At 40.5% G+C, this 24627-nt stretch overlaps 1 protein-coding gene across 10 annotated transcripts in view; it reads left to right on the top strand.

Moving 5' to 3' along the window:
• gpatch8 (G patch domain containing 8) overlaps positions 1-24627 on the top strand; it is a 196962-nt gene that overhangs the window by 57451 nt on the left and 114884 nt on the right. For 5 of the 10 annotated variants that reach the window (XM_068013235.1, XM_068013236.1, XM_068013234.1 and 2 more), the window contains one exon: positions 1359-1431. The exons of 1 other annotated variant lie outside the window; for it this stretch is intronic. In XM_068013235.1, coding sequence (XP_067869336.1) covers positions 1359-1431 — 73 coding nt within the window. Of the gene's footprint in view, positions 1-1358; positions 1432-18304; positions 18536-20678; positions 20826-22842; positions 22985-24627 lie in introns of those variants that run through there. 4 more of the 10 variants (XM_068013238.1, XM_068013241.1, XM_068013240.1 and 1 more) reach the window with 4 other exon arrangements.

The following is a 24627-nucleotide window of genomic DNA, read 5'->3' as shown; positions in this document are numbered from 1 at the left end:
AGATATGTTTAGCTACAGTGTAGCAACTCTCCAGATGTGACGTATTGTTAACTAACTAATGGATTTTCACATTCAAATATGAACCTCCCCCCCCCCCCCCCCCCCCCCCCAGACTGTAAAAACTGTATAGCATATGGTGATTAATTCTTATTTTGAAATCTCGGGGAGTTGAGGGGTATGCGAAGCAGGCCCGAAAGAGGAGTTGAGGCCTGGGACAGATCAGCCATGATCTTATTGAATGGCAGGGCAGGCTTGAGTGGCTGAATGGCCTACTCCTGCTCCTATTATGTTCTTATTAATTAGCAGTAGGACAAATCTTCATTGAATTTTGAGCCTACATAAAAGCTTTGCAAGGTGCTTATTTTTGAGCTCTTTAATGTTTACTGGGCGAAGTCTGTTTCAGAAGTTTTTTTGTACTTTTTGGCCGAGGTTAATGATGAGAATGAATGTGGATTCGTAGTGTTTTAAAATACTGACTCCAGGGAAATCACTTGAATTAGCAAAGCAATAGATTGCACTTCTGTGGTCAAAATTTAATTTTGATTGCTGGATGTTGCAAGTTTTGCTTCAATGCTAGTGATACTGCTTCTTGTAAAATTGGAACAAAGTCCTTGAAATTTAACACTGTATATGTTTGTAGCTGGTTAACCACTCTCAGTGGTAAGGAAAATGAGACATTACGCTTGCTGCTTCTCCCCCTTACATGCACTAATGGTTCTTGCTATTAAACCTGTTGCTAGGCCTGTTCCATTCTAATTTTCAGCATTTTTGTTACCTTACACATGAAGTGCATCACAATCTGTGCTTGTGCTCATTTTGTAAATTTACTAACTTCACTGTTTCATTTTAGTTAATAATGGCTGCATGCTGGTTATAAACCCAATCAAGTCTAGCCTGGATTTTGCTATGATCGTGTTTGGTTTCTAGTGGTGGGGCAGATTTTGCACTTACAATAATCTGTAGACAAAAAGCCTGACACGCAACATAACCAAATTAAAAGAAAAAGTTTAGTTGTCTGTTGCAAATTGGTGCTGTCAAGGTGACGGATATGGTTTTAAAAAGAGCTTGGTTTTATCAGTTTTACTGATTTCAGTTCTTTGTTTTACATTTTTTTTACACTGCTTTTATTTTATTATTTAAGTGTTATGCACTGAAGATGCACAGCACACCATCAGAAAATAATCCCAAATTGTGTGAGCAGTTGATGACATTGTGTTTCCTTAGGATGTCCATCTACCCCATTCCCATTAGCAACTTCTTGCATGTTTATCCATCGTACATAAAATATAGAAATATTGACTGGATGGGAGTTTGCATTATTGGAGTATTTTTGGTCTATTCTCTGTTCTGTCTATCAGGACAACATTGGACACCGTTTGCTTCAAAAGCATGGGTGGAAGCTTGGCCAAGGACTGGGAAAGTCTCTCCAGGGTAAGTTCAAAAACATCATGCTATGAAATACTTTTTAACTTATGAAAAATGTTTTTGAGAATGTGTCCAAATACAATAAAAATGTGCATACTTTTTATCATGTTTCCCTCTACAGTTTAATATGGAAACACTGGATATTTGTATCATACTGTCGGAAACCTGCTTTTAATTTTAACTAATTCTTGCTGTGTTTCTTATTTCTCTCCTCTGGGTGGTGGTGTAATAAATTTGGCTCTAAAGTTACACTTGGGGGAATTTGAGACTAGAGCAGCTTTTTTGCATCAGCTTAAACAATCTTCTTTGACATGTGGTAGCTACATATTCTAGTATTGTGTAATGAATGATGATTCAAAAAACTAACATTTCTTAAAGGGAGGGACTTTCTGAGCTCTTTCCTGAACTATCACATACACATTGTAAACTGATACGCTGAGCTTGAAAGATTTGGATTATTATTAAAACAAAAACCCAACTACATTTTATATTTGGGTGATATACTTGTAAAGTATTTGACATATTTTGGCTAGCCTTTCCCATTTGATTTGGTCTAATTTCCGCCTTGGTCACTTGTGCTGTTCAGTTTCTCAGAGGGAAATTCCTGGAGTTAGTCTGCATGGTTTTAGTAAATCCAAGATGCTGATTTGTGTTCAAATATACTGGAAAACAGACCATGACTTCTTTCTTCTAAGTGGTTATTATTTCTTATCATTTGATGTAGTACACATCACTGAGGCCTCAGAATCCACTACTTTTTTTTAATTCATTTGTGGGAGGTGGGTGTCGCTGGTTAGGCCAGCATTTATTGCCCATCCCTAATTGCCCTTGACTACTGAGTGGCTTGCTAGGCCATTTCAGAAGGCAGTTAAGAGTCAACCACATTTCTGTGGATCTGGTGTGACATGTAGGCCAGAGTAGGTAAGGACAGCAGATTTCCTTCCTTAAAGGACATTAGTGAACCAGATGGGTTTTTACAACAATTGACAATAGTTTCATGGCCTAGACTAGATTTGAATTCCAGATTTATTAATTGAATTCAAATCTCACCATCTGCCTTGGTGGGATTCGAACCCATGTCGCCAGAGCATTAGCCTGGGGCTCTGGGTTACTAGTTTAGTGACAATACCACTACGCCACCGCCTGTCCCTGCAGTGTAAAGTCTGATGAAGGGATGAATACAGGTCATTTGTAGGCCAGGCCTAAAAGTGAAGCATATAAGTTGTTGGTAGCGGGAGTCCTCCAGAACTCAAGTATGCTTCTGCAGCTCTTGTTCTAAAATTTGAAGCTAACTGGTGTTGGGTCAAAGGAACACCTTGACAACAGGGTGTTCATCGGCCATGTCTGATACTGTAGCTGCTGCCTTCTGTATCCTGCTCAAGCAGAAGTAGAAGAATTCAGAATTAACATAATTTTAGTGTATTTATGTGCTTATCAAAGTAATGGATGACAGCACTCAGAAAGAGAACACTTTTCCATGTTGGGCATCTCCTGATGTCAGCAAAAAATCTCACATCATGTATGGATACCCAGCTTCAGTAAAAGCTTAAATCCAATCTCAGAAGATGACGTGATACCATAATAATGTGAGATTCTATATTAACCATGTAGCTGTTCTTGGAAGTCTTTCTGAAATATGAAGATTAAGTGCAACCTGGTTGTGAGCTGATAGTTATTAAGAGTGGGCTTGAAACACAAGAACATAAGAAATAGGAGCAGAAGTAGACCATATGGCCCATCAAGCCTGCTCCGCATTCAGTACGATCATGGCTGATCTTGGGCTTCAGTTCCACTTTCCTGCCCTATCCCCATATCCTCTGATTCCCTGCGAGACCAAAAATCTGTCTATCCCAGCCTTAAATGTTTTCAATGATAGAGCATCCACAACCTCTGGGGTAGAGAATTCCAAAGATTCACAACCCTTTGAGCGAAGTATTTTCTCCTCATCTCAATCCTGAATGATTGACCCCTTATGCTGAGACTGTGTCCCCGTGTTCGAGATTCCCTGACCAATGGGAACAATCTCTCAGCTTCTATCCTATCAAGCCCTTTCAGAATCTTGTAGGTCTCAATTAGATCGAGCCTCATTCTTATAAACTCCAGAGAATATAGGCCCAATTTACTCAGCCTGTCATCATAGGACAACCCCCTCATCCCAGTGACCAATTTAGTAAATCTTCGCTGCATTGCCTCCAGTGCAAGTACATTCTTTCTTAAATGTGGAGACCAAAACTACACAGTATTCCGGGTGCGGTCTCACCAAAGCCCTGTACAATTTTAGTTAGACTTCTTTATTCCTGTACTCCAATCCCCTTACGATAAAGGCCAACATGCCATTTGCCTTCCTAATAGCCTACTGCACCTGCATGTTAACTTTGTGCGTTCCTTGTATGAGTACCCCTAAGTCTCTCTGAACATCAACACTTAACAGTTTCACACCTTTTTAAAAAAAAAAATCCTGCTTTTCTATTTTTACGACCCAAGTGAACAACTTCACACTTCCCTACATTATACTCCATTTGCCCTCTTGTTGCCCACTCACTTAACCTGTCTATATCTCTTTGCAGCCTCTCCACACCCTCCCCGCAGCTTACCTTTCCACCGAGCTTTGTATCATCAGCAAACTTAGATACATTATTCTCTGTCTCTTCGTCCAAGTCATTAATAGAGTGTAAATAGCTCTTGTCTAAGCTATCTTTCTTTTCTTTAAAGAACTTTTATTTTATGCTTATTAAAGTGGCTAATATTAATGCTGGGGAATGGAATTAATTAATTTCATGTATAGACCTTACAGCCTGCAGAAAACAGACTTTCCTTCCAATGAACAGAACTAGATTCAAACCTACCTTAATAGTCTAATGTGCCATCCATATCCCCAGATGCTTGTTTCTTTTCTCTGACCTTCTTTCTCAGAATGCTCATCTGTTGATTTGGCACCAGTTAACGAAGAATTGGAGCAGGTTACTTAATCAGGATGCCTTGAGAATTCATTTAGCAGCTATGCATGATCTTACAACCCATGCATTACATCTGCTTTGTTGGATTATGCTGTTAATGGCAATATTGATACAGGTCTTACCCCATCCACTGTTGGACCTGAATTTGTTAGCAGGTAAGAAAAAGGTTGTTGAACGCCACCTTGAACTTTACTTTTGGGAGAGAAGTCTTGGCATAATTCATTTGATGATTGAAATACTTGCAAAGTGTGCAGCTTTTTTATATCTACGAATTCTTTTGCAAACTGGGCTTGCATAGAGTTCTTCACCCGAAGTGAGAGCAGTGGTCCATCCCACTTCCATCTGTTGCAGGTTTAAAGAAAGAACTTTCATTTGATATAGTATCATTCACAATGTGAGGAATCCTAAAACACTTCAGAGCTAATTATTGTTTTCAAGGTAAAGCCACCATTATAATGTGGACAGATGTGGCAGCTAGTTTGTGGACAGTAAGGTTCCACAAGCAACATAAAAACATAAGAAATAGGAGCAGGAGTAGGCCATTCAATCTTTCAAGCCTGTTTCACCATTCAGTACAATCATGGCTGATCTTCTACCTCAACTCCACCATCCTGCACTATCCCTTAATTCCCTTAATATCCAAAATCTGCTGATCTCTGTCTTGAATGTATTCAATGCCTGAGCATCCACAGCCCTCTGGGGTGAAGAATTCCAAAGATCCGCAACCCTTTGAATGAAGAAATTTCTCCTCATCTCAGCCCTTTATTCTGAGACTGTGACCCCAACTTCTAGACTCTCCATCCAGGAGAAACATCAAAAGATAAATAATGAGATAATCTGTTTTAGTAATATTGGTTGAGAGCTGAATGTTCCAGCATTTTGGAGAAACTCCATGCTGTTCCTATAGTGCTAATGGCCTTTTAAATGCCCACTTGAGAGCAGAGATGGGGCTTCGGTTTAACATTTCATCTGAAAATAGCACTTCCAACACTTCAACAATCTCTCAGCATTGCGCTGATGTGTCAGCCTAGATCATGTGCTCAAGTCTATGGAGTGGACTGGAATCCACACCCATCTAAGTCAGGTATGAGTTCTACCACTAAACCAAGGATGTGATTTCTTTGATACTCCTATGTGTAAGCAAAATGTAGCATATTATCTGTATAGGATAAAAATCCTTGCTTCATAGCAGGTTTGTGTAAGAGCAGGGCTCCTGTTAATCTCTGAGTCAACTATATAGAATAATTCAGCAGTTTTCATGTAGCATTGTCTTTATCTGACAGTTAAGTATGGTTAGTACATTGGCAATTTTGTTACCCTTCGTTCTTGGGTGTAAGTATTATTTCAGTCCATTTCATTAGTTGAAACGGATGTGACTGTGAAAACTGGGGGAGAAAATTTGTGTAAGTAGGAACATAGGAGTAGGAGAAGGCTTGAGGGGCCGAATGGCCTAAGCAGGAGCAGGATTAGGCCATTCGGCCCCTCAAGCCTGCTCCGTCATTCAACCAGATCATGGCTAATCATTCACCTCACTGCCATTTTCCCGCACTGTCCCTATATCCCTTGATATCTTTAATGTCTAGAAATCTATCGATCTTTGTCTTGAACATACTCAATGACTGAGCCTCCACAGCGCTCTAGGGTAGAGAATTCCAAAGATTCACCACCTGCTGAGGGAAAAAATTCTGCCTCATCTTAGTCCTAAATGGCCTACATCTTATTCTGAGACTGTGTCCTCTGGTTTTAGACCTCCCCCCAGGCAGGGGAAGCATTCTTCCTGCATCAACCCTTTCAAGCCTTATAAGAATTTTGTATGCTTTAATGAGATCATCTGTCATTCTTCAAAACTCTAGAGAATATAGGCCCAGTCTCCTCATAGGACAAACCCGCCATTCCAGGAATCAGTCTGGTGAACCTTTGTTGCACTCCCTCTATGGTAAGTATATCCTTCCTTGGGTAAGGAGACCAAAACTGTACATAATGCTCCAGTTGTGGTATCACCAAGATAAAAGCAAAATATTACGGATGCTGGAAATCTGAAATAAAAACAAGAAACGCTGGAACCACTCAGCAGGTCTGGCAGCATCTGTGGAAAGAGAAGCAGAGTTAACGTTTCGGGTCAGTGACCCTTCTTCGGAACACTTACCAAGGTTCTATACAATTGCAGCCAAACTCCTTTACTCCTATACTCAAATCCTCTTCCGATGAGGACCACTATTTGCCTTCCTAATTGCTTGCTGCACCTGCATGGTAACTTTCAGTGACTTATAAGCAAGGACACCAAGGTCCCTTTGGCCATCAACAATTCCCAATCTCTCACTGTTGAAGAAATACTCTGCATTTCTGTTTTTCCTACCAAAGTGGATAACTTCACCTTTTTCCACATTATATATTCCATCTGTCATGTTCTTGCCCAGTCAGTTAGCCTGTCTATATCCCTTGAAGCCTCTTTGCATCCTTCTCATAACTCACATTCCCGCCTAGTTTTGTGTCATCAGCAAACTTGGAAATATTACATTTGGTCCCCACATCCAAATCATTGATATATATTGTGACTATCTGGGGCCCAAGCACTAATCCTTGCGGTACCCCACTAGTCACAGCCTGCCAACTTTTTATTCCTGCTCGTTGTTTTCTGTCTGTTAACCAGTTCTCAATCCATGCCATTATATTACCCCCAGTCCATGTGATGTCCTTTTGCTTACTAACTTCTTATGTGGGACCTTATCAAAAGCCTTCTGAAAATCCAAATACACCACATTCACTGGCTCCCCCTTATCTATTCTACTAGTTACATACTCAAAAAAACTCTAGCCAGTTTGTCAAACATCATTTCCCTTTCATAAATCCATGTTGACTCTGCCCAATCCTGCCATTATTTTCCAAGTGTCTAGTTATTACATCCTTTAGAATAGATTCTAGCATTTTCATTACTACTGATGTCAGGCTAAGAGGTCTGTAGTTCCCTGTTTTCTCTCTCCCTCTTAACTCATAGGGTTACATTTGCTACCTTCAGTCCTCAGGAACCACTCCAGAATCTAGAGAATTTTGGAAGATAATCACCAACGCATCCATTATCTACAGCTACCTCTTTCAATACTCTGGGATGTAGATCATCAGGTCCAGGGGATTTATCAACTTTCAGTCCCATTAATTTCTCCAGTACTACTTTTTTACTAATACTAATTTCTTTCAATTCCTCATTCTCGCTAGTCCCTTGGTTCTTTAGTATTTCTAGGAGGTTTTTTGTTTGTTCCTCCGTGAAGACAGACACAAAGTATTTATGTAATTTCTCTGCCATTTCCTTATTCCCCATGATAAATTCCCTGTCTCTGCCTGTAATAGGCCCACATTTGTCTTTGCTAATTTTTTCCTTATTTCATACCTATAAAAGCTTTTACAGTCTTTTTATGTTTCTTGTTAGTTTACTTTCATATTCTGTTTTCTTTCTTTATAATTTTCTTGGTCATCTTTTGCTGGATTCTAAAATGCTCCCAATCCTCAGGCTTGCTACTTTTTTTTGGCAACTTTATAAGCCCCTTCCTTTTATCTAATACAATCTTTAACTTCTCTTATTCGCCATGGTTGGATCAGTTTTCCTGCTGGGTTTTTGTGCCTCAAAGGGATGTAAATTTGTTGTAAACCAGGTATTAATTCTTTAAATGCCAGCCATTGCCTTTCTACCGTCATGCCTTTTTATGTAGTTTCCCAATCTATCACAGCTATCTGCCCCTCATAGTTTCCTTTGTTTAGATTTAAGACTCTAGTTTAGGATTGAACTGCATCACTTTCAAACGTAAAGTAAAAGTCTATCATATTATGGTCACTCTTCCCTAAAGGCTCCTTTACACACAATACCAGATCTAAAATAGCCTTTTCACTAGTTGGTTCCTGAACACACTGTTCTAGAAAACCATATTGTATCCATTCCAGGAATTCGTCCTCCACAGCATTAGTGCTAATTAGGTTTACCCAGTCTATATGTAGATTGAAGACCCCCGTGATTAATGTATTACCCATGTTACATGATCCTCTGGTTTCCTGATTTATACCATGCCCAAGATTACCACTACTGTTTGGTGGCCTATAAACTCGTACCAATATTTGTTGCCACTTGCTGTTTCTTAGATGTACCCAAATTGATTCTACATCTTGATCTTTCGATCGAAGATCCTCTCTCACTAATGTACTGATCTCATTCTTTATCAACAACGCTATCTCACCACCTTTTCCTTTCCGCCTATCCCTTGTAAATGTCAAATACCCTTGGACATTCAGTTCCCAGCCTTGATAGTAGTTGTCTAATAGGAAATATTTTTAAAATAAAAATTGTAGGGGTCTGGGTGATGCAGTGAGCACACTAACACTTCAGCTCTGGGTTTGAATTTAGACCATATAGAATGGTGAAAGTCTCCATTTCCTGCTCGTTTTGAGGATTGTGTTTGGAATGGTTGGATGCTCATGCTCGTTCCTTTTTTGAGAGCAGTCCTGAAATGCACAATCCATCACTAATTGGTGTTACATTGGCAGTGTCTTGCCCACCATAATCGTTGAAGTGGGAAATGGAAACATGTACACAGTTTACTGTGCTTTTCTGAGATTGTACAATTTTCTATAGCATTCTGTCTACCCTTGTAGATTACCTTCACTTTCTGAACATTCTAAAGGTTTCCAGTATTCTTCCTATATTTTTCTCAAATCTGAATTTGTATCTGTCAGATGCGAATCTGCGCTCCCAGATCACATTCAGTCCTTTCCTAGATACTGTGACTTTTGTCTTTCACGTTCATGTATGTTTTTCTTCATTTTCCTGCATGCATTATAAATTTAATGCAGGGAGAAATACCTGTTGCCTTGAACAGTTACGCTGGCCTGTCATCCAACTTGGCCTTGTTTTCTTTAGAATGGAATCTCCCTTCTCCACTCAATTCAAAGCTAGGACTTTTGGAGTTGGTGAAACGAGATTGATGCATTTGTACCAGGTTATGGATGAATACTCTACTACTTTGTTTTCTGCAGACAGCAGTGAATCATGCTTAGTTATAGTTTTGTTGGTTCTAGCAGCCTTTGGAGAATTTGTTCAAATAGCCTTGCTTCTTGTGCAAGCCCGGAGTCTGACTACTAGCTGATTGATTGCACAGGACATCAAATCTGAGCCTAATTCATTCCTGATGTCCATATACATTTAATTTCCTTCTAGGGGTTACTCCTTAGGGTTGTGGTCTGTGAACTCTGGCAGACTGGGCACAGTGAGGCCAATTGCAGTGCCAATTGCTGCCTTGGCTCAAATGATTTAACTTACTTACTAAAGACTGGTGGTCAAAACTGAGACCGTTACTCACTGAGCTATTTTAAAAGTTCTGTCTGCCATATCCTTCAATGGTTTGAAAAGTACACACAGTCTTAAAAATGAAAGTTCTTGTTGACTCTGAGTGTCCTTTTCTTCAAAACACTACAATAGTACAGGTTGCATTTCCCCTGCTGGTATTAGAAGACTTTGTTTCTTCTCCATCTGTTGAGAAATTAGTCTCCCTCTTTCAGTCCACTTTTTATTAAATAAATCTGGTGAATTCCAAATCCATTAAAGAGCTTGGAGAACCACACTTTGGATTAGCTATTACTTGATGACCAGCAGTAGGGTTAGGAAAGACCAGTTTAAGAAAAAAAAAACTTGCATTTATATAGTGTCTTTCCTGACGTCGGAAAGTTCGAAAATGTTTTGCAGCCAATTAAGTATTTTTGAAGTGCAGTCACTGTTGAAATGTAGAGCATACAGAATGGGGAGGCGGTGGCGTAGTGGTATTTTCACCAGACTAGTAACCGAGAGACCTAGGGTATTGCTCTGGGGACGTAGGTTCAAATCCCACTACAGCAGAAGGTAGAATTTGAATTCAATTAATAAATCTGGAATTAAAAGCTAATGTTCTTGAGGGAAGTTACCTCGTCTGTCCTACATGTGACTGCAGACCCACAGCAATGTGGTTGACTCATAACTGCCCTCTAAAATGGCCTAGCAAGTCAGTCAGTTGATTCAAACAGCTACAAAGTCACCCGGCATCGACCAAGGCACTGGAAATGACAACGGCAAACCCAGCCCTGCAAAGTCCTCCTTACTAACATCTGGGGGCTTGTGCCAAAGTTGGGAGAGCTGTCCCACAGACTAGCAAAACAATAGCCTGACATAGTCATACACACGGAATCATACCTTACAATGTCCCAGACACCATCACCATCCTGTCCCACCTAGCAGAGGTGGTGACACAGTGTCATACAGTCGGGAGGGAGTTTCCCTGGGAGTCCTCAACATTGGCTCCAGACCCTATGAAGTCTCATGGCATCAGGTCAAACATGGGCAAGGAAACCTGCTGCTGATTACCACCTACCGCCCTCCCTCAGCTGATGAATCAGCACTCCATGTTGAACACTACTTGGAGGAAGCACTGAGGGTAGCAAGGGCACAGAATGTACTCTGGGTGGGGGACTTCATTGTCCATCACCAAGAGTGGCTTGGTAGCACCACTACTGACCGAGCTGGCCAAGTCCTAAAGGACATCGCTGCGAGACTGGGTCTGAGGCAGATGGTGAGGGAACCAACAAGAGGGAAAAACCGACTTCACCTTGTCCTCACCAATCTACATGTCGCAGATGCATCTGTCCATGACAGTATTGGTCACCGCACAGTCCTTGTGGAGATGAAGTCCCGTCTTCACATTGAGGATACCCGCCATCGTGTTGTGTGGCACAATCATGCAAAATGGGATAAATTTTGAACAGATCTAGCAACACAAAACTGGGCATCCATGAGGCGCAGTGGACCGTCAGCAGCAGCAGAATTGTATTCAACGACAATCTGTAACCTCATGGCCCGGCATATCCCCCATTCGACCATTGCCATCAAGCCGGGGGATGAACCCTGGTTCAGTGAAGAGTGCAGGAGGGCATGCCAGGAGCAGCACCAGGCATACCTCAAAATGAGGTGTCAACCTGGTGAAGCCACAACCCAGGACTACTTGCTTGCCAAACAGCATAAGCAGTATACAGAGTTAAGCGATCCTGAAACCAATGGATTAGATCTAAACCTTGCAGTCCTGCCACATCCAGTCATGTGTGGTGGTGCACAATTAAACAACTAACTGGAGGAGATGCCTCCACAGATAATTCCATCCTCAATAATGGGGGAGCCCAGCACATCAGTGCAAAACATAAGGCTGAAGCATTTGTAATAATCTCCAACCAGAAATGCCAAGTGGGTGATCCATCTTGGCCTCCTCCTGAAATCCCCAGCATCACAGATGCCAGTCTTCAGCCAATTCTGTTCACTGCATGTGATATCAAGAAACGATTGAAGGCACTGGATACTGCAAAGGCTATGGGCCCTGACAACATTCTGGCAATAGTACTGAAGACCTGTGCTCCAGAAATTGCTGCGCCCCTAGCCAAGCTGTTCCAGTACAGCTGCAACACTGGCATCTACCCGGCAATGTGGAAAATTGCCCAAGTATGCCCTGAACACTAAAAGCAGGACAAATCCAACCTGGTTAATTACCGTCTTATCAGTCTACTCTCGATCATCAGTAAGGTGGTGGAAGGTGTTTTTGACAATGCTATTAAGCGGTACTTGCTTAGCAATAACCTGCTCAGTGATGCTCAGCTAGGGCCACTCAGCTCCTGAGCTCATTACAGCCTTGGTTCAAACATGGATAAAAGAGCTGAACTCCAAAGGTGAGGTGAAAGTGACTGCACTTGACATCAAGGCAGCATTTGACTGAGTATGGCATCAAGGAGCCCTAGCAAAACTGGAGTCAGTGGGAATCAGGGGGAAATCCCTCCACTGGTTGAAGTCATAGCTAGCGCAAATGAAGATGGTTGTGGTTGTTGGAGGTCAATCAACTGAGCTCCAGGACATCACTGCAGGAGTTCCTCACAATGTTCACCATTCGCAACTCCTCAGATACTGAAGCAGTCCATGTAACAATGCAGCAAGACCTGGACAATATCCATTCTTGGGCTGATAAGTGGCAAGTAACATTCATGCCACACAAGTGCCAGGCAATGACCATCTCCAACAAGAGAGAATCTAACTCTCTTCCCATGACATTCAATGGCATTACGATCGCTGAATCCCCCACTATCAACATCCTGGGGGTTACCATTGACCAGAGACTGAACTGGTGTAGCCATATAAATACCGTGGCTGCAAGAGCAGGTCAGAGGCTAGGAATCCTGTGGCGAGTAACTCACCACCTGACTCCCCAAAGCCTGTCCACCATCTACAAGGCACAAGTCAGGAGTGTGATGGAATACTATCCACTTGCCTGGATTGGTGCAGCTCCAACAACACTCAAGAAGCTCGATGCCATCCAGGACAAAGCAGCCCGTTTGTTTGTCACCACATCCACCACCTTCAACATTCAGTCCCTCCACCACCGATACACAGTGGCAGCAGTGTGTCCTGCCACAAGATGCACTGCAACAACTCACCAAGGCTCCTTAGACAGCACCTTCCAAACCCGTGACCTGTACCACCTTGAAGGACAAGGGTAGCAGATGCATGGGAACACCACCACCTGCATGTTTCCCTCCAAGCCACACACCATCCTGACTTGGAAATATATTGCCGTTCCTTCGCCGTCACTGGGTCAAAATCCTGGAACTCCCTTCCCAACAGCACTGGGTGTACCTACCCCCCACGGACTGCTGCAGTTCAAGAAGCAGGCTCACCAGCACCTTCTCGAGGGCAATTAGTGATGGGCAATAAATGCTGTCCTAGCCAGCGACGCCCACATCCCATGAACAAATAAAAAAGATCCAGCCTAACCTTCAGAGTAGAATATTGTACATTAATCCTGAAGGGTGAGGAATATGGAACAGATGGAGACCTTCTCCAAATAGTTCAGACATACTGGGCTGAATTTTGTTCTGGGGTTGTGGGGTGGTGTGGTGAGTTGCCTAGGTGGATGAAGTACTGGCTCCCTGCCCCCGGTCTGCTACCTCTAACCCTTGGCCGCCTTTTGGCTTTGGTGGTGATAGTGGGGATGGGGGGGAGGTGGGGTGGCGTCAGTGTTTATAGAGTGGCTTTCATATGCCCTTAATGGAAACAGTGATCCTTCTGGAATGAAAAATAACCTGGAGGTGGGACCATGGCAGGAGACTCAGCAGGTGGTGGGAAATTGCGGGCTAATCCGCTTCTGGTCCCACCACTGTGGTCATTTAAAAATTCGGCCCGTTATGTCTGACAGTATTGGTCATTTATCATGGACTCATTCAATATGTATCTTACGTCCTCTGTTTGGAGATTCATTTGGATTATGGTATGACCATTTTTATTTTTTTCTTCTGTACTTCATGCTGGAGATCAGCATCTTCAAAGACTGCCTTGCTGAATAGAGTTGCCTTCAGTATTTGCTGCGATATAAACATTGTGAAAAGAAAATAGACAAATATGAATGTGTTGTCATCTTGTGGAAGAGAAATCCTTCAAATTTATTATTCATCTTTGGAATGCTGTACTTCATGCTTAACTCTGATTATCTACTGCTTTAGCCATCATTTGGGATTGTGGGAGATCTTTTAGTTTGGCTTTTGTTCTGTGACCTATGAAATGTCACTGATAATTCAGATTATTTTTAATGAATTTTGATCCTTTTCTTTAGTTTTAATTTGATCTATATGTTCTGATCTGTGGGACCAGATTGATGAATTTTGGAATTGAATATTCACTAAATATGGGAAATTGAATTTGCTTTAGGGTATTGCCTTTAGGAAATTGTGGAGCATTAACACTAAATTACCAGTTCCTGCTGACTCGCATGAGGATCCTGTTTCCTAGTGTACTGATAGTTTTAAACCTGTTGACATGCGTAAATTGATTTCTATTCCTGTATTAGACTTTTATATCAATGCTTTGTGCTTCAGTATTATCTAAATAAATTGATTTAAAATGCTCCAAAATAGCAAGGTCAAAACAAATACACATAAAAACAGAATTGGTGGATATACTCAACAGCTCAGGCAGTATCTGTATTGAGAGAAACAGTTAACACTTCAGGTTGATGTTTTATTGAAACTAGAAGTTGTTCCAGATTTAACAGCAAGTACAGAGCCGGGGGGTGGGGGGGAATAGAGGAGGGGTGGGAGGAAAGAAAAAAAGGGAAGGTTTTTGATAGGGTAGCAGGGAGGGGTGATTTAAATCAGTGATTCTCAAACTGGGGTCTGCAGAGACGTTCTAGGGATACACGACGCAGGGTTGGCCCGTGGGTAGGCAACAACCAAGGGCGCCAGGGTCAAAAGAAAGCGAGTGAGCAGCAGGTGGAGATGTGATGTGCACTCCTTATGCTCCTGTTATTCCCCCTGCTCCTCTAGTCCTCTCTCTCTGGGCTCCTACTCTCCACAGGACTCCACTAGTCCTTTCTACTTGTTCTGTTCTCCCTGGGCTCCTTCTGTCTCCATGCTCCTGCCAAGGATAGACAGACTCTGCAATGAGAATCTGGCACCCCATCTCACTGATATCTGTTAGTAAGTATCTGTTTTCTTAAAGCATTCTTTCCTTGTAGCATTTTCATATTATGATTATTATATAGTGTGATTTAGTGTCTGTGAATACTAATCCATTTGAAAAGGGTCCTGCAACAAAGAGTTTGCGAACCACTGGATTAAATGACATAGGGATGATGGTGCAAAGCAGGAGTGGATGGTAATGGGTCAAGTTATGAAACAGAAGATGGGTCCAGAGAAGATGTAATCAGCAACAGCAGAACTATTACCAGCACCTTACAAAAGCAAAATACTGTAGATGCTGGAAATTTGAAATAAAAGAAACCGAAAATGCTGGAAATACTTGGGAGGCCTGGCAGCATCTGTGGAGAGAGAAACAGGTCGAAGACCTTGAATAGATACTGCCTAACCTGCTGAGTATTACCAGCATTTTCTGTTTTTATTTCACATTACCAGCACCTGCTGTTTGGGAAAAATGGGGGCAGTGGCTATGACCTGAATTTGGTGAACTTAGTGTTGAAGATTGTAAATTACCTAATTGAAAGATGAAGTGTTGTTCTTCAAGATTCATTGGAACAATGTGGGTGACAGAGGACAGCAAGGTTGGTGTGGGATAGAGAATTAAAATGGCAAGTGATTGGAAGCTCAGGATTACGTTTGCAGACCAAAGGAGGTATTCAGCAAAGCAGTCACCCAGTCTGCATTTGGTCTCCCCTAAGTATAGGAAGCTGCTTCGTGAGCAGTAAATACAGTGTACTGCATTGAAAAGTATAAGCAAATCACTGTGAAAGGTCATCAACCTGAAACATTAACCCTGTTTTTATTTGATTTCCAGCATCTGCGATATTTTGCCTTTGAATAAATCTACACTGTATTTTTTGCATGTACAGCATATGCCATTCTTAGTGCTATTTTAGAATCCAGAAATATTGGCCAGTATTGTGGTAGGTATCAAAGGAAGCCAAAATCTCTGGTGCTTTTGCCATTTTCCTCATTGAATCAAAATCTGGCATTATCCTGCAAAATACTGGAATCCCTATAAGTAAGCATCATTGCAATTTTTCCCCTATTTTACTCCTATGTTGGCCACTTGTTTGATAATAAATGGGAACTGCTTGCATTCAAGCAGCTTGAGCTGTGAGTTCTCAGTTGAGTTTCACTCTTGGTTTTTATTTAAACTGGTGTATGCATCTGGTCAGCTTAAGCAAGGTTCAAAAAATTCTGTAATGGGCAGTTGACATTTTGGTGTCTAGTCTTGTCCATCTAACTAATAATTTGCTTGTTAAATGAGGAAGGTTAAGCACTCCTCATTAGAGCCTTTTGGGAGGTGACATGTATATTCTGGCATAGAGGAAACATTATGAAACAGGAAATAAAAGGGATTTTCTTGTGCCAAGTCTCAAAAGAGGATCATTCTATGTGCTAGATCTATTTAACACTAATGTTTAAGCATAACTTTCAGAGCGTAACAGGAAAAGGTGCTGTGTAGCACCTGCTGCTTTCAATCTTTGATACTAGGGTTGGTCTGGTATATGAAAAGGGCTTGGAAGATAGATCTATTTTGTAAGGCTGTACTCTCGGGTTGAGGGGTATCTTTCAGCAATGCAGTTTCATACTTGCACCTTCAGCCACATGCTGAATTCTGAATCTTAACTGGTGGTGTGACAAGTGTTCACTGAAGACCAGGTCTTTTCCAATGCAGAGACGGAGGAAGTATTAGCAAAGCTGCTCTCGAACACAGCCAGTTTCAGAGTAGTGTTGGTATGGTCTTGGGAGCAAATACGTTAAATGTAATTTAAAAGAAATATTTGAAGGTTTTTCTATGTTAAAGCTGCTATATAAATGCAAGTTGTTGGAGTTGCACAGCTTTCCCTTGTGACATTTGGAGCCTGAAAAATTATTTTTAGCTGTTTTTATCTTCATTAAGACAGATTGCTTCAAGCATTGGAAGCTGATTTTATTTGAGAGAACATTCTTGAGCATCTCCTAAATTTCCTGCCTTGGTTTCTTCAGATTCCATTTAATTCAAGAGATCATTTATCCCATGAGCTTTTTTGCTTTGCATATCTTGGATGGAACTATATTAATGTAGAGCCTAATTATCTTGCTGCTTTTCTGCTTACCTAAAGACATTCATTTTTTAATGGAGAGTGTTGACCAGCTTATTCTGTGGAGGATTTCATCACAGAAGGCCTTGACTATTGACCTCATCCAGTGTCTGCATGCATTTTCTAGCAGTAGTCATTGGGTAGAGGTGAGGATTGGGATTTCAGGCTGACTTTTTCTTTCGCTGTCTTGGCTGAGATCAATGATTTGATACCTATAATTGCAGTGATTTTCAAAATTGCATTGCTGGCATGAGCTGCTCAGCAAACTTGATGACTAAACGTTTGCTTAGTTTGCCATTAGTGGTAGCATTTATACTACACCTATCAATGGCTGCAAAACCCACCTCTTTGGGTTAATCTCTATGCCTCCAGAAGTAGAATTGCCGTCATTTACTTTCCACACAGCTGAAATCAAAGTTGATTATAACCAGAAGAAAGTAGGTGTAAAGAGAGAGAGAGCATATTGGCATTAATTGAAGTGCAAAAAGAGGGAAAATGAAATGACCTGGCATTTCTCTCAGGTGCTTTTAATGAATGGTAATGATGTTGCATGATCTAGAGCGTGTGGAGGAGAATGTCCAAAAAATTGGAAGTACTATATCTTGAATTACTGGTGTATTCCTCCACATCCCACCTTCACTGACTCTGCACATGGACTATTGGTAATTAGAACTTCAGGTGTATTTCCTCTGACAAACATGAATCCCAGCCTCACGAGGCCATACTCAATGGTTCTCAGACTTTATTAGGCATAGCCCCACCAACTCAAACTTGGGTTGTGGACCCCAAAACTAATGAATCTGCCAAAATAGTCTACAAACATTGTCATCATTTGTGTTTACTTTCTCTCTTGTGCCTCCCTCTGGTTTCTCTCAGTATTTTCCCTTTGTTCCTCTTTCTGAATCTTTTATGCTTCTCTCATTTCAGCAGCATGTTGATACTGCTGCATGGGGCGACTAGGAGATGGAGTTGGGTAAAAGGCAGTAATGGATTGGGGAGTTTGGGGGGCCTTTGGCATGTCCCACAGTGTGAGAATGAGAACCACCTTTTTTTTTTGCTGTTGTATCAGTGTGATATCTTTGTTTTCCTATACCTGCCTTTATATAGTGATTTCAGAAATTTTCAGTATAGCTGTGTCATTCTCTGAGGCCACAAATTTTACTGCCCATGTGTATGAGATTAAATGTTTTAAGTGCAAAATCTTTCTGTTTTAAAAAAAAAAGTGAAGATTTAATTTTGTGTCACCTAAATACAACTATAATAATTTTTCTTTTCCCTCAGCATAAATATTCCCTTAAGATTTGTACTGAAACGGTGTTTTTGCTGTAGAGAATGACCCAACCATACTTGTTATGGAAAATGGTCTCTCTTTAGCAACCCCTTTTTTAAAAAAAAAGATTTTGAACATAAATAATATCAATACTCTTATCCCGTCTTATTTCATGCAAATGGGAAAGAGTCACAGCCACAGACCCAGAGATTAATGATTTTGCTTCTTTTTTTTATCTTTTGTAATCGTGAAAGAAAATTGCAACAAATGTACCTGTACTGGTAAGTGCTTTGAGGTGACTAAAATGTAGTTTTGTTGTATAGTTTATTGGTAAGAATCAGGTAAGTGTCAACTTTTAAATTTAATCAGTTTTTGTTTGTAACCAGGACATCCAAAAACTGCTTAAGCAATGAGACCCTACACTTTAACATTGGCTTGTGTGCATGTAGCTGTGGGTGCACTGTAGTTTTAAGAAAAACAATCATGATTAACATTTCAGTAGTACTTAAGAATTTCGCAATGACTTCTACTTCAGGGCACATTTTATTTGTTGATTGAACAGAACCTAAGTTCTGTTGTATATTAGCAAAAATATTCAGGTAAGATATGAAGGTATTTTTTATTACTCTTTCGTATTGCATCCCATGAATAACCCTCCTAAATTGCATGCTGTTACGCTCCTGCTGATTTGATTAAAACACCTCTATATAAATTGTTTAGATTCCTTTCCAGTTGTTGCTTGTGGTGTTTGCTCTCCCACTTGATTCACTCCGATTATTTTTTGGCTAATTAACGTTGATTTCCTTTGCGGGGCCAATGTGTAAAAATGTACTTGAATTAGTCTTCACCTGTAACATGTGCTTGGACAGGCTTTGTTTTTCCACATAAAATGACACAAATTTACTTTGAGTGAAGCAGAGTTTGAATTTTGGTTGTTTCACTGTTCAGTCTGTTGAAATGCAGCATCAGCAGGATGAAATGAAGTTTACCCATGATTATTGCCAAAAATAATTTCTGGCAAATCTAAGGTTATTTTTGCAAAATTAAACCCATGCCAGAAAAGAATATGGTAAGGTGCCAAGCTCCTTTTACTCCTCCCCAGCAATGAGCTTTTGTACCCAAAATTCAACTACCATCTGAGTGTGCTTCACAATGCAATGCTACATTTTACACAAGTTCATGCCACAGGGAATTGAATGAAACAGCACAAATTCATTCCATGTAGGACCTTGCAGCCAGAAGAAGTGAGTAATGAATAATTTGGACTGGACAAGTCTGAGCTTTGAAAAGACCTATATGCAGCACATGACATTTCTCTCCTCTCTGACTCCTCACCCCTCGCTCTTGCACCCCCACATCAGCCCTCCCTTCTCTCTCTCTGCCTGTGGGCCCCTTCTCCCGGGTGCATACGTTCGTTCTCGCTTGTTCGTTCTCGCTCGCGCTCCTCACTCTTTTGCTTGCTCGCTCTTTTTCACTCGCTCTTTCTCACTCTTTGCTCTTTTTCTCGCTTGCTTGCTCTTGCTCTTTCGCACTCGCTCTCCAGCCCCCCCGGACCAGCTCTATTCACATTCTTAATAAATAAAAATGGACATTTCTGTGCACGAAATCATATATTGGGAAAGGTCATGCATTAATAGTCAACAAAGATGTTGTAAAGCAGCTCCAAGACCTGGTAGCTCAGCTTTTGTGCATACCAGTGGACTTCCACCTCCAATTGTTACACTATGCGCTGATGTCCATGGTTCCTCACAGTGAATTCTCAGTTTCAGCCAGGTTGCAAATGGAATTAAATAGAGGTAAGATAATTTCCAAAGACAGCATTTCCAGACTTGGTCAGAAAAGGATATACTTGTACGTATTCCAGGATTTAAGTGTCCATTTGGTCATATGATCATATATAGGTGTCTGAAGAGAAGGTTAGTGGAATTGCTTCAGTTATGCCAGGACTGCTTAGCATAACTTGTTTCGTCCATCACAAATACATTGAGGTGCCTCTGATTTACACCAGTACCATTTGGGCAGGTTCTATCCCATGAGGGTCATAGTGAAGACTTACGGCCAATCAAAAGAACTAGCAGTTTACTTCAGTTAAATTAATAGAAAAGCCAGAAGCTTTCAATATACTGTAAACATTGTTATAAAGTTTAATGATAATTACACATTTTCACTGTCTCGATGGCTGTAGTTCATTATGAAAGCTATTTTGTAAGCACAATTTCATCTTTTAAGTGCAAAGTGCCCAGTGGAAAGGCATTATATTTTGACCCACTATGTTTGTGTTCATGTTTCATGTTCTTTGAAGGCATAAGCCTTCCTGTATAAGCACACTAATATAACAAATAGTAAAATAGCTAATGTGTGTTTTGGTTTTAGCCCATTTTTAAAACCATACAGCTCATTCTTCCTCTCCTTGTCTTTTACCAGACTTGCCATCTTACATTAATTGGGGCAGAATGCAGGATGACACATTTTCATCATCTTGCTGCTCAACTAAATTCTCTGGATGACAAATTGTACACCTGAAACATAATAGATACTGTACTGAGGCACTATCCTAAAGATTGATTAACTGTAAGTTTAGCATGGAACTGGACAAGTGTTTGAAGATTGGGCAACAGTCCAGAAACAACCTAATTTTTCATTGATATTTCTGTTACAAGTTAAAGATGGGTAAAGTCCTGATTTGTGTATAAAACCATCATTTTCTTCCTCCCTTTCCTCCACGCCATTCATGAGGATACTGAGTCCTACTGCTTTGTGATCCTAATTATGCTAATTTGTGTTGGGATGCAACACATGGCTGCTGGCAGGACATAGGAACTGGAGATGGCCATTTAGCTCCTTGAGCTTGTTCCACCATTCAGTGGGATCGTGGCTGGTCTGCGAACTAATTCCATATACCCTCCTTTGCGTCATATCCCGTAATACCATTGGATTACAGAAAAGCCTATCAATCTCAGATTTAAGACTAACACTTGATCTAGAATGTCATATGATGAGAGGCTAAGTAAATTGGACCTATACTGTCTAGAGTTTAGAAGAATGAGAGGTGATCTCATTGAAACATGTAAGATTCTAAAGGGGCTTGGCAGGGTAGATCCAGAGTTTGTTTCCCCTGGCCTGAAAACCTAGAACAAGGGGGCATTGCCTCAGAATAAGAGGTCGATCATTTCGGACTGTGATGAGAAATTTCTTGACTCAATGGGTTGCGATTCTTTGAAATTCTTTACACCAGAGGGTTGTGAATGTTCCATCGTTGGATATCTTCAAGGCTGGAATGGATAGATTTTTGCACTCTCAAGGAATCAAAGGATCTGGGAAGTGGGTGAGAAAATGGAGTTGAGGTAGAAGATTAACCATGATTGTATTGAATGATGAAGCAGGTTCGAGGGCCATATGGTCTGCTCCTGCTCCTTTTTCTTATGTTCTTATCAAGTGCCGTTCGTGGAAGAGGGTTCCAAACGTACCACCCATTGTGTGTAGTAGTGTTTCCTAATTCACTCCTGAAAGGTCTGACTCTAATTTTTAGACTATTCCCCCTAGTCCTCGATTCCCCAACCAGCGGAAATAGTTTCTCTCTATTGACCCTATCAGTTCCTTTTAATATCTTGAAAACATCAATCCATTCACTCCTTAACCTTCCAGATTCCAGGAAATATAACCCAAGTTTTGTAATCTCATTTAACCCATGAGATCCAGGTATAATTTTGGTAAATATAAGCAACACTCCCTTCATTGTCAAAATATCCTTCCTAAAGATTTTGGCCCATGGCACTGGGAAGAACTTCCCTGCTCTTCTTCAAAATAGTGCTGCTGAGAGGGCAAACGGGGCCTTGGTTTAACTTGACATCTGAAAGCCAGAACCTCCAACAATGCAACAATCTTTCAGTACTGCAGTGCCAGCCTAGGTTATGGCTCAAGTCTCTGGAGTGGGACTTGAATGCAATATTCTGTTTCAGAGGCAAGGGTGCACCCACTGAGCCATGGCTGACAGGTTAATAAATTGTTCATATATGGTGAGGCTGACAGCTGTTTGAGCAGGGTCACAGTATAGAACTCAGGACTGTAAATCCTAGTTTTTTTCCCCCCCTCTGCTTTGCTTCTGTGGCCCAAGAGCGCTAAGGCAAATTCTAGTCCCCCTATTTGCTATTTTGATTTAAGTTTGTTAACAGCCCAGCAATTTCACTGCATATTTATTCATTCTATGATTGAGGGTGCCATTTTCTCAGTTATCACTACTTATTTGGATAATAAATGCAGAAGAAGTTTTGATTATTTTTTTTTGAGTATTACAAGGCTCATGCTGCTTTTACACCACATTTTATGTTTCCCTATGCTGAGCTTTTGTAGGTATTAGACAGCTTTAAAAACATTCCCGATGCCTTCCTAAAGAGGATGAGATACTGAGGTATAGAAAAGCCTTTGATACCCCAGACAAGTGTGCATTCTTCATTTAAAAACCTAGACAGAGCGCATCAGCAAACTATTGGTGGGGCATCATAGCTAAGCCTGGTGCTGCCTTCACTCAACACCTGTTACATGACCACTTTCAGTAGGAGTCACTGGATAATATTATTTATTTTTTTAGAACTCCTCCCTAGCCCTGGACACAATCCTCACCATTCCTCTGGCCAGCGTTACTTAGCACAGAACAAGGACAAAAGCTGGACCTCATTGTTAAGTGGCACAGAATCACAATGCATTTGCCCCCTAAGTTGTTGGAGTCCAAGGTACTGGACAATTTTCACTTGAACTCCCTTTCTGATTTCAGTTGGTGGGTTGTGGTGAGATTATCACTGGCAAAAAGATTTGCATCGACAAGAATATTTGATGCTAGTATAGTTCCATCATTGATTATTTATAGTGAGACTGTGCTCAAATGGCACAGTTTCATATAATGGGGTTATTTGTCCACTTAAAAATTCTAGATTGAAATCTGCTACTAGGATTAGTGTTTTTTTTTAAAAAGGGACTTCTGATATTTATGTATTAATGTTCAGTTATAATTTTAAATATTTCTATTCCTATGTTTAGGAAGCACCTGGAACATTCTCAGGACTAGCCAAGAAGCATAGTGTTTTATTATAATGACTCCCTATTCAAAACTAACTTATACGGTGGAGCACAAAGCTTTTGTGGTGTAATATAAAAACGTAACACATTCATTGCCTTTGCTGTGTCCCTCAGTTTGTCTTTTTAAATGCATTTATTCTCGTGGTCTGTGCTGCTCACCAAAACAAAAACAATCCATTTTAATTTTTGTCTTTGTAGGGGAGGTATGAGAATTGGCAAGATTCCATCATGTAATGGAAGATCTATTGTTCTTTATTGTACAAAAGAATTTTAATACTGGAGTTATTTCTGATAACCCCTTTCAAGCATGACTCCAGATAAGTCGGAAAACTTACCGAATTGATTGTAGTGTAAAGTACTGCTGTAAATATGCTGTTCATCTTCAGTTCTCCTAAGTACCCTTTCACTCTAAGTATTGGCCACACATTAAAAGAACATACGACTGAATAGTGTCTGCTTTTCCTCTCAATAAGTCATTTTTGTTATAAGTATGTACAATTTTGGCATGCATCAGTTTAGCACTTTTAAAGAGAAAACAAGCATATACACACTGAAAAAAATTACCTAAATAAATAATGCCCAGTTGTGTTATACATTTGAAGATAGTCAGCAAAATGCAGTTGCAAGTGCTTCAATTTGTTATTTTAAACAAAAGTTTACTTTGAAAAGTGGGTTGACTACTTACTGTCCCAATGTATTATTTAAAAATAGATTTTGCTGAATAACATCAAAGGATGCTTGTGCTGAATTTTCAACAAGACTTCTCATAGGTTTCCGTCCCATAGCTGCTTTTAATTTGAATCTTACTGACATAATGGTAATGGAACATTTTTCCATTGGCGAGGAAAATCTATAGTCTTGCATCACTTCAAGTATTGCATGATAAATAGTCACATTGGCACTGTCTATGGAGTTTAAAGGCACTATTGATGCTCTCCAACTGAAATGTAAAATGTAAATCGGGTGAGAATGGGAAGTTGGTTCCCTTTTAAAATACATAAATGCGATGTCTAGCTGGATAGTTTTGGGGATAATTGCAGAAAGTTTAATCAGATTGTAGTGTGTTTCCATACATGTTGTCTGATTTGACTCTTGTTGGCTGGAATTCAAAGTAATAGAACCAAACATTACTACTTATGCATTTCTTTTGTCTTTGATCAGAATGCTAACCTTAGGTTATTTACAGTGGCACAGTGTGCGTCTGTGATAAAGGGTGTCATCTGTCAAGTGATTAGATGCATAATTGGATTTAAAATGCAAAACTCAATTGGTGGTGTAGGATTTAAGATTGATGTGGCAG

Source organism: Heterodontus francisci, chromosome 33 (genome assembly GCF_036365525.1).
Source record: "Heterodontus francisci isolate sHetFra1 chromosome 33, sHetFra1.hap1, whole genome shotgun sequence".
Classification (NCBI taxonomy): Eukaryota; Metazoa; Chordata; class Chondrichthyes; order Heterodontiformes; family Heterodontidae; genus Heterodontus; species Heterodontus francisci.
The sequence above is the reverse complement of the archived record's forward strand: the minus strand, read 5'-3'. Positions and strand labels throughout refer to the sequence as shown.